At 47.7% G+C, this 10,397-nt stretch overlaps 1 protein-coding gene across 1 annotated transcript in view; it reads right to left on the reverse strand.

The window, feature by feature from the left end:
- The window catches only part of PTH1R (parathyroid hormone 1 receptor), a 165,034-nt gene extending 157,314 nt beyond the window's left edge, over positions 1-7,720 (reverse strand). The window contains exon 1 of the mRNA XM_039525674.1: positions 7,120-7,720. Coding sequence (XP_039381608.1) covers positions 7,120-7,194 — 75 coding nt within the window. The 5' untranslated portion in view covers positions 7,195-7,720. The remainder of the gene's footprint in view (positions 1-7,119) is intronic.
- Positions 7,721-10,397: the final 2,677 nt, after the last annotated feature.

Raw genomic sequence — 10,397 nt, forward strand, 5'->3', positions numbered from 1 at the left:
TGCTACATAAAAGAAAGTATTAATTATAATAGCTCTCGAGAGCCGGCTCAGGGTCTTGAATATTGTAGCCTGAAGCATCCAAATTGCTGAGTATGAGTTGTGTTCCAGTAAACAAGATGGTATTAAGCGTTTCAGGAGGGAATTCCTTCTTCCCTGCTCCGAACATTTTTTTAATAAGGTTTTGATAGATCCTGGTGAATTGTTTCCATAATACTTCACTTGCCCTAATGAACCTGTTTGGGTTTTTTGATTATTATTCCTCCTATTTATTATTTGCATCGCAGTCGCACAAAGGGACCCAGCCTCGCCTCTGTCACGATTTGAGTGGATACAGAAACCTTTCCGCCTATGCAGAGAAGCCGCCTACCCAAAATAAAGCTCATTTTGATGGCGTCCGTTTCAGAGGGTGAGTGCCGGGCAGAGGGATCAGTATTCAAAAGGCTTCCCAGTACTAGTGGGGATGAAGAAACGACATCGTCTAGGGAGTAGATAAATACTCTGCGGGAGGGGTTCGTCCATCACTGTAGTTAATCCACCTCCCCGAGAGGTGACAGAAGAATTCTTCCCTCCACCTACCACTGTCTACACAAGGATTTAGGGCGGCTTAACTACGTAGCTCGGGGGGGGGGGGATTTTTCACCCCCACCCCAAGCGATGTAGCTGGGTCAATCTAATGTAGACCAGCCCTATGTGAGAGGAGAATCAGGCCTGGTCTACACTTAAATTTTATACTGACATAGCTAAATGGGTCAGGAGTGTGAAAAAAATCCCACCCGTTAGTGACAGAGCTACGCCAGTAAACCCCCCAGTGTGGACGTAACTACGCTGCTACTGTCTCTGTAATGCAGATGTGGCTTCTTAATAAGGACACATGATTACAAGGGGCAGCTTTAAATTTGCCTCTGTTAGAGACATAAAATCGGAGACTCGTAGGACTGGAAGGAACCTCGAGAGGTCTCTAATCCAGTCCCCTGCACTCAAGGCAGGACTAAGTATTATCTAAAACCAGACTGTACAATTCATTACTAACACTCCCAAGCTCCTGTGTTAATTCACAGGGTCAAATCCTGATTCCATTGAAGTCAGAAGTTGCTTTGCCACTGACTTCAAAGGGACTAGGATTTTGTGCATAGATTTGGAAGCCAGAAAGTACCATTATGATCATCTTCTGACCTCTGCATAACCCAGGCCACAGTGCGGTGCATTAGCATAGTACTTTTATCCAGCGTTGCCAACTCGGAGTGTCCAAAACTCACAAGTCAGGCCCCTCACCACAGGAGAGCAGCTTAAAAATCATGAGATTTTGAAGGATAATACATCTGGGGTTCTTTTATTTTCCTTCTTGGGTTTATGCCTTTGGGGTTGGGAATTCCAGCTTTTCTCCTCAACCACCAGGGTCAGAAACTTTTTTTTTGTAAATGAAAACGGAAAGTCGGGACTCCAGGAGCTGGGCATTTAAGAAAAACATCAAATATCACAAGGCTGGCGACAAGGTTGGGAGAACTGGCATCTCTGGGCAGCGGCTGGCTTTGTTTTGGTTGTGTGTGCACTGCTTAGCACACTGGAGGTCCTAAGCTTTGACCAGGGCCTCTTGAAACACCCACCGCATAACTAACAATCCCTCAAAGCACATTGCCACCGGATGCTATTGCTGTACGGAGTCAAAAACCAACAACAAAGCCCCGATCTGTCAGCTGGGGAGGCGCAGATGCGAAATGTGCAGCTCAAGCGGATCTCTGTGTCTCAGCTCACTCCCAGCGCTCGTTTGCAGCTTGACATCCTCCTCACACAGTCATTTACCCCTCGCGCTCTTCTCCCTTTAAGGGCAGCAACACCTAGGCCAAATGTAACTCGTTCAGGTCAGATCTGCCATGGGAACTCGGAACTTCTTGGCTTGTAAGTCACGCCCTGTGCAACATTCTAGTGCCGAGGCTTGTTTGCTTTGTATTTTGTGGTTTAATATTTATAGTTCAGGGAGATCTGTTAATCCCAAAGTACAATAACAAAATTTTTATCTTTCATAAATATACTGTGGTTGGATCAGCAGCCTCCCAAGTGTGAAAAAAAAAAAAAGAACATTTCAGCCATTGTTTTACGCACTTCAGAGCAGGCTTTTAAAGGCAGTTGGACAGCTGAGAATTACAGCTTCTCTAGATGTGATTTTTTTGACAGTGTATCGGGACAGAGTGTGATGATCCGTTCCTTCTAGCTGTAAATTATTTAAGGAAGAAGGCAATCAGTCAACTCTATGATTATTATTTGTATTACCATAGGACCTGGGCTCCACAGACTAGGAATCTATTACGCTAGGCCCTGTACAAACTCAGAACAAAGCGACAGTCCTTGCCCAGAGAGCTTGTAATTTAAGTAATGTAACACTTCCCGTTGCCAAATTCCATGAAGACGTGGCTCTAATCAGAAAAGCAAAGAGGTAAAAACAGCACCACCGTAAATCCGTCTTCCCTAGATACCCTGAGTCCTAGCTGATTTGTGCACAAATGGCCAGATTCCCCGCTGGTGTCTATCGCCTGAGAATCTGGTCCAGAAACCCCTGCACATCATGAAGCACCCTAAAAAAAAAAAACAACTATGGCAAGGCAAGAGTCTGTCCTACCTGGCACATCAGCTAAATTGGCAGCTTTTACTTCTGATTTCTTAGCAATGCTGACAACATGAGCGGCACAAAGAGCATGACGAGATTTTCAGATCTCAGGGACCCTGGTGCTGACAGTTACAAACACGACTGGCCTGGCTCCTCAGCTGACAGATATCGGCCTCGACTTCAACTGGAGCGATGCTGCTTTACGCCAGCTGAGGATGTGGCCCGGTCTCTTTGGACGTGAAACTGAGCTGCTCTGCCATGAAGCCAGGCAGGAGATTATACATATGGAATGCAGCACAGTGGCTTGTTGACAGAGCATCTGTTCTGATGATAAATGCACTTAAAGGCAGCACCCAGGTTAAAAGAGAGAGAAGGGGAAACAGTTGGAAAAAATCCCTAGGCTTTTTTTATTGTGGTGGTTTTTTGGGGAAGTCTTTTTGCTGGGATGTTTAAAACTCGCCTTTAGGATTAAGACGTAGTGCCTGCGGTCTCCCCCTGTCCTATGCTCCAGTGACACCCCTCACACAGAGTTTCTGATGCATGCAACATTTCTATTACAAACCCCTTATTTTCAGGGCTCTGCAGCTTACACCAAACCGTCTCCCTCCATGTGACTGCCCCGCAAAGTTCATAAACTCTTTGTCTCCACCACAAACGCCAGCCTGTATGAACCCAGCACTTACGGCCAACTCCTGTTCTTATTTACACTGGCGTAAATCAGGAATAGCTCCACTGAAATCAGTGCAATTTCTCCGGGTTTATGCTGAGAGCAGAATTCCACTCTAAAAACCTTATTTTGCACAGACAGCAAAAGATTAGAATCCAGACCTCCTACAGTCCCGCCAATCTCACTGAAGTCAACAGGCCTGAGTCTGATATCACCTGCATCAGTTTTACACTGCTGCAACTCCATTGCGGGGTTACTCCTGGTAGACACCGATGTCAATAAAGGGAGAATCAGGCTCAGTGGAGTTGCAGCAATATAACGAGAGAGGAGTATTTAACCCTGAGAGCCCTGTCTCTTACCTTACCCTGCACACTAGATTTCATGCCGTTGCCTTGCAACTGAGGCTGAAAGATCCTATCGGTATGAAACGTTCAAGCTAATTGAAAAGTGGTTCAGGCAGCCAAGACGTTGCCTGTCATGTGTAGCTGCTGAAGAACACACTGCATAGCACTTTACACCCCTAATTTCGATCTCCCCTGCATTCACTCTTTAATGGTCTAACTCAGGGGCTCCCAAACGTCATGCCACTGGGACCCCTTTCTGGTAACAAACCTGACTCCACGACCCCAGGAGTGGGGACTGAAGCCTGAGCCCACCCGAGCCCCATCACCCCGGGTGGGGGAGACGCCAAAGCCCAAGAGCTTCAGTGGGGCTCTGGCTTCGGCCCTAAGGCCCGGGAAGTCTAACACCAGCCCTGACGACACCATTCAAATGGGATCACAGTCCCCTTTGGGGTCCCGGCCCACAGTCTGAGAAGGTCTAACTCAAAGGTGCAAGGGATGGGTTAGCGATCTAAGCATCTGGTTTAAAATACCTGGGGCCACGCACTGATCTCAGCTTCGGTGGGATAAAGCCCGGTGAAGTCAAAGTGATCAGAACCTAGTCCCTGGCTTCCCCAGATCCACGGCTTCAAATCCCATGTGGCCCCTTGTCCTTTGGAAATTGATAAACCGAGTTCGCTGGCTGGGAGTCTGTTAACCAAGGTCCTGTCTGCTGGGCATGGACATTAAAGGTCACATGCCACTTTTAGCAGAGATCTGCCCCAGGGCCGGTGGCCAAAATATCTCCTACCCCAAATCCGTTGCTGTTATGCCGTGTGTTCACTGCCAGACACCCCAGCGGTGATTGCGTTTCAGTGATTGCCGTCTGAGAATAGTCTATTAAACACATTGGGATCCTTTAGCGTCTATCTAGCTACATATATGGCCCGTGTCACTATAGTGTTGGAGCAATGAAAGACGCTCTATCAGTGCAAGCTGTTAATACCGCACAGCATTGTTCACGTTCATTTTCAGAGTAGGTTAAAAATCAGGCCCCCGACACAGATAAAGTTCTGCTCTGTGTTACAGGTTGCAGGTCAGCAACATGACATGCTTTTAACAATCAGGATCATAAGCCCTGTGTTCCTCCGAAGTAGGAGGTGAGAGGAATACAGTAAAGAATTTCTTCCCAGTCCATGGATCATAAGGGCGGTTTTGCAGTCCCTCAGACAACTTTCTTAGCTGTCTTCGCTGAAGTGTTTTAAGAGCGACCGAGGTGCTTTGGACCTGCAGCTCCGCGGGCGCCTGATTGAAATGAATGGAATTACACCGGAGTGACACTGGAGTAACACAGCAATGAATCTGGCCCTCTGCATGCAACTAGAGTGAACGGTGACAATGCTAAGAGCAGAGAGAGTGCAGCTCCCCCTGAAAGGACAGCGGATCTGATGTCTCTTGCACTTACGCAAGTGTCTCCGTTCACTTCAGTGGACTTACTCTCGATTTACACCAGCACGCGAGCAGAATCAAGCTTTGAGTACCGGCACAATCAACAACAGTCTTATGCCAGAATCTCAGTCTCCGGTCAATGCTGCAGAGTTAATCCCAGAGTTTCTGATCTGAAGTTGTCTGTTTGCTGGGATTTCTCTCTACGTCTGGTCTCTGTCAATGAATAATTCACTGGTAAAATAGGCATTAAAAATCCACAAGATCCAAAGACAGTCTATTTGCTCGTTAAGCCAGTGATCACAAGGCTTTTGGGTAGCAGAATCAGTGTGTGTCTATGTGGTGGGGAGCAGGGAAGGCTTTAGATGGACGGCACAGCATATCCCCCTGCCCATGCTCGCTCTTAGCGTTTGTGGCAACACAGATTTAGCAGATTCAAGTGACCGTACTCCATCAGCACCAGCCGGGGGCCCCGATCGAAGTCAATGGGAGTTTTGCTGTTGACTTCAATTGCAGCAGGTCTGAGAAATGTGTTGTTAGCAGGTGGCACATACTTTACTATAGTAGCATAACCCCAAGTGGACTGGAAGTCACTGACGATGTTGGCTTTTGGTCTGTTCAACATCAGACCCAGGCAGGGGTGCTGGAACAATTTTTATAGTGGGGGTGCCTCTGTAAAGCCTGTATATAATGAAAGCCACTTCGAATCAGGGGGTGCAATAGCACCCCTAGTTCCAGCACCTATGGACCCGGGGAGAAGAAACATGATCAGACACCAACTGTTTCAGCCTCACGCAGTCTATAGCCACCGGCCCCTGAACGGCACATCTCTGCAGTGTCCACTGATTTTCTTCCAAGTGCGACTAAGTTCCTATTCCCCCCAGAGACAGAGAGGGGTGAGTCTAGAGATAATCTGAACGTATGTGATGCTAGTTGTTTTTTCTTGTTTCACTAAGAGCCACTGCACGGGCAACACAACAACAAAACAACAACACAACACAACAACGAAACAGAACGCTAGAACCTTCTGCCACATCCCCGAGCAATGGGCCCGAGTCCTTAACCCAGGCAAAACTCCCAAATGAATTTCAATGGGAACTTTCTTTGAGTGAGGGCCGGGGGACCGAATCCCGTTCTAAGGACTTTTCATTTTCTACATCTAAAAGCGGACAGGATCACAGGCAGTGATCACCCCAGACCTCCTTACCCATTTGCCTAGCATCAAACATGCTCAGTAATAACAACACCAGAGCGAGGAAGACATATACAATAGTCTTGTAACTTAAGGGCCGACGGAGCACACAGTGTGTTTTTTGATGTACAAATGCTGATGCCTTCTGACATTTCGCTTCATCCATAGAGATGAGCAGAGCAAGTCGCCTTTGGCCGTACCACCCTGCGATGTAAACCTCTTTTTGTTCCACTCAGGAAGATAGTTGTCTTAATAGAGATTAGCTCCTCATATAATAGCAATCTCACCATATAAAATCACTCTATATGATATGTGTACACACACACAGATGGAAAACACTCTTAGATGATATAGGGTTAATACTACTTTCATTCCCCTGAGTATAAACCATATGCCATCCATGCGCTGACGTTTTGGACTGCAAAGCAGATCCAGTATGCTACTGTACAGAGTCACTCGCAGAGCTGAAAGCAATTGTTTGCTGAAATTAAGCTTTACCATGATTAAATTAAGACTAACATTGTCATCCGGAACAGCGGACAAACATTTTGTCCCGATTAATAGGTTGCCTTTCAGTAGGGGGTGGAGTGGGGCTGATCCTAGGATTATGTCTAGTAGCTGGCTCAAATCAGTGTAAAAGTAATTTGGAAATGGGTAATGAAAATTCTTCCGAAAGTACAGTCATTTTAATTTCATCTGGCGTAGCTGCTTTCAGACTAACAGCAGCAAGGACTCAGCGCAAAGATCTGCCAGCAAAATCAAACATTCGTCTAAAAAGCCAGCGCTTTGCTGTTTCTAAATCCTGGTACAGTAAATTACTCATCAAGGAAACAGCCTCAGCTAAAGGAAACAATTGCTCCAGAATGGGCAGGAGAAAGATTTAGTAACTTACCAGAGCATAGACAGAACTCAACACCGAGCAGCAGAGGATCAAACCCAGGCTGTGATAAACCAAATATGATCCCATATCCAAGAGACTTATTGCAGCATCCACGATCTCTAAGGGAAGTAGAAGGACGAAGGATCTTCCAGGGATCCAGCTGCAGATGATTTTTTTTTCTTTTATTTTTCTTCCTTCCCAGCTTTTTTTTTTATTTGCTTGTTTGTTTCCACAGTTTTAGCCAGAGAGGCACATGACAAGAAAGCCCAGTCCTTTGCTTCGCTTTCTCATGGCTGGAAATCTATGCAGTTTCAGAAATGTAGAGAAAGAGTCCATGTGAAGGGAGCACCAACACCCAGTTCAGTCAGAGCAGCAGTTCCTGGTGCTGTTTGTTTTGTGTGTGCATCTGTCTCAGAGCAGAAAAATCACATCCATATGTCAAAACTGCTATTCTGCTTCCTTTTTATGAGGCAGAGGGAAGTTCAAATAATTTCTTTGTCAAACGCAAACACACAGTAAGAGAGAGAGAAATGGGAAGGGGTGGGGGGAGTTTTTAACCACTGCTTTATTTTTAGATCTAGTAATTTTATCTTTTAGGCGGGGGTGGGGGGAGTTTGGAAAAAAAAAGCTTTTTTTAAGCAAGCAAACAAATCAGAAAGTTACAAATTAAAAAAAAAAGTTGGAAATATTTTCACTTAGCAATTACGTGTATGCAAACAGGAGTGCTGCTGGGTATTTTTGCTTGTATATTTCAGTACAGCTCAGCTCCACAAGAGGTTTATTCTGTCAACCTTCCCTGGATGCAATGTGTTTTAGTTACAAATACGGATTTTTTTTCTTCTCTCTCTCTCTCTCCCTCGCTGTCTGTCTCAAAAGATCTGCAGTTTCAAAAAGCCAATTGAGTATGGGGTGAAAGCGTGGGGCTGAAGAGCTGCTCTTTTTTTTTAGTAGTTTATTTTAGATGTGGCAGTAAAAACTCTTTTCACTTACTCCATGAAATTTTCCAAAATCTACGCTTTTCCATTTGCACCAACGCACACACAAGCTTCTTGTCCTGTCCTCAACCAAGAATCAAATCACCACAGCCCAGTAAAGGAAAAGTTGCTGCTTTTCTCTCTCCCTCTTGCTGCTGCTGTTGCTTTAGACTCACTTACGAAATGAACCTGATGACAGTCCGTTTACTTCCACATAGACAAGAGGGGATTACAAAAGAAAAGAGAGAGAGAAGACAATACACTTTTCATTTGGGAAAATCTACCAGCTTCCCAGGATATATTCAGTTTGTATTGTTGCCTTCAAAACACAGCGACCCTGCCGCTTCAGCCAACACACACTCACACAAAAGACAAGACAATCTGGAGACTAGAACGTCCTTTTTTTTCTGTACTAAAATCCCACCCCCAACCAACACCCACCGATGAAATTTACCAGTTTGTTAGTTTCACGGCAGGAACGTTACTCCGAGCTCTCTGTCAGTTTCATTCATAAAGCTGCAGGAAAAGGCACCGTCTCTCCCCGAGCAAAGGCTTTAGTTATATTTAGGGCGGAGCAGCAGCCCTTCTTTTATACTGGATTTTTTGGGGGGTGAGTTAAATACGAAATAATGCCCCCCCCAATTTAATTTTGTTGCTGGCGATTGATTTATTTTTTATAACTTGGAGAATCAAATCGTTTGATGGATTTTATTTTCTTTTTGCAGAAGCAGCAGGTTTCTGCCAGGGGTTGTGATTATTTTTAAAGAGGGGGGGGGATGCGAATCGTTGCGAGAAAATATCGCTCTAGATCTTTGGCAGGCAGGCGGTAAAAGCATCAGACTTTCACAGAGTGGAGCTGTGTGCGTTTCTCTTTTATTTTTGGGAGAGGAAAAAAAAAAGTCTCCCTTTATGGAGCGAGCGGGCGGGCGAGCTCCCCTTGGCTGTGAATGGGTGCCTTCAGCTCGCTTTATGAAAAGGGGTCTCTTTCCCTGCAAAGGGAGAGCGTGTGCGAGAGAGAGACATAATCCTGCTCTTGATGCAAACTCTGCCTCTCGGCTCCCCCGCTAGCCAGCCTGAGCCGAGCTCGGGGAAGGCGTGTGGCTTGGGAGCGAAGAGGCAGGTATACGAGGCAGCATGGGCAGGACCCCATTGGCTGCTGGCAGCCGCCATGTGACCACCAGACAGTGAACCACAGGGCTCGCTGTCCACCCCCCCTCCGCAGCCCGTCCTCCCCGCCAGCCGCCGCTCCCGCCCGGCCGGGGGTTCGCCGCTGCCCGAGGCGCTTTCAGGGGCTGCAGCGGGACCCCGCGGATAAAATGCAGAGGATTTAAATCCCAGTGGGGGCGTGGCGTGGCTGGAGGCCCCCTCAGAGCAGAAACAGATCTAGGGTAACGTCCCCCTTCCCTACCCTGCCGCCCGTGGGAGATTAGTGAGAGTTTGCAAAATTTGGAGGCGAGCAAAGGGGTGGGCTCGGGGGCTTTGAAATGCGGCTCCTTTGAAAGGGGGAGCAGGAGATTTTTAAGTGGGCTGCTTTTTATTAATTATTATTAGTATTATTCCAGTTCTGAACTTCGTCTCGGGAGGGGGGGGGATAGTGACCTGGCCGAGAATCGGTATATTGAAGCGGGGGGGGCTGAGGAAGAGAGGGACCCACCTGGCCAACCCACTTGCTGTCCCCCCCTGGAAGGAAGGAAGCGGCGGCTCCTTGCCCAGCGCCTTCCAGCAGCTCCCAGCCTGGGTCTTTTTACTGGCTGAAGCTATGCAGGGAAACAACAAACACAGGCCATCAGCCAGTGGTTTGTTTACCTAGGGCCTCTCTGTGCTAGGTCAGTACTTCCCCCGGGGGTGGGGTGGGGGATTGAACCATGGAAGAGGGAGACCACTGCCTGGCCAGAGCTGCCCATACCCCTTGGGCCCGCTAGGAAGCGCTTCAGGGCTGTGAAGGGAGGGATCTCCGCAGGGCCGCTCCAGTCTACTGGATGGCTCGCACTTTCCTCCAGGCTCTGTACATTTGCAAAAGTCCTGCTGCTGCTGGGTCATTTGCCTCCCCCAGCATTGCATCCCCGGGTCTGCTTGGCTGCTGCCTGCAGCCTGGCTCGGGGGCAGATGTCCTGCCAGAACACGTCCCTCGCCAGGGATTCTCCATGGTGGTTGCCGTGGATCATTTGTTAAGGGCCCCTGGTGAGGTGGGCTCTTAGGAGACAAAACAAGTAAAGACCCTCCCACTCAGACACTGGCAGGAAGGGGCCATCGGTCTGGAAGCAGGGGCGGCTCCGGGCACCGGCGCAGCAAGCCCGGGGGGCGGCCTGCCCGTCG

Source organism: Mauremys reevesii, linkage group 2 (genome assembly GCF_016161935.1).
Source record: "Mauremys reevesii isolate NIE-2019 linkage group 2, ASM1616193v1, whole genome shotgun sequence".
Classification (NCBI taxonomy): Eukaryota; Metazoa; Chordata; order Testudines; family Geoemydidae; genus Mauremys; species Mauremys reevesii.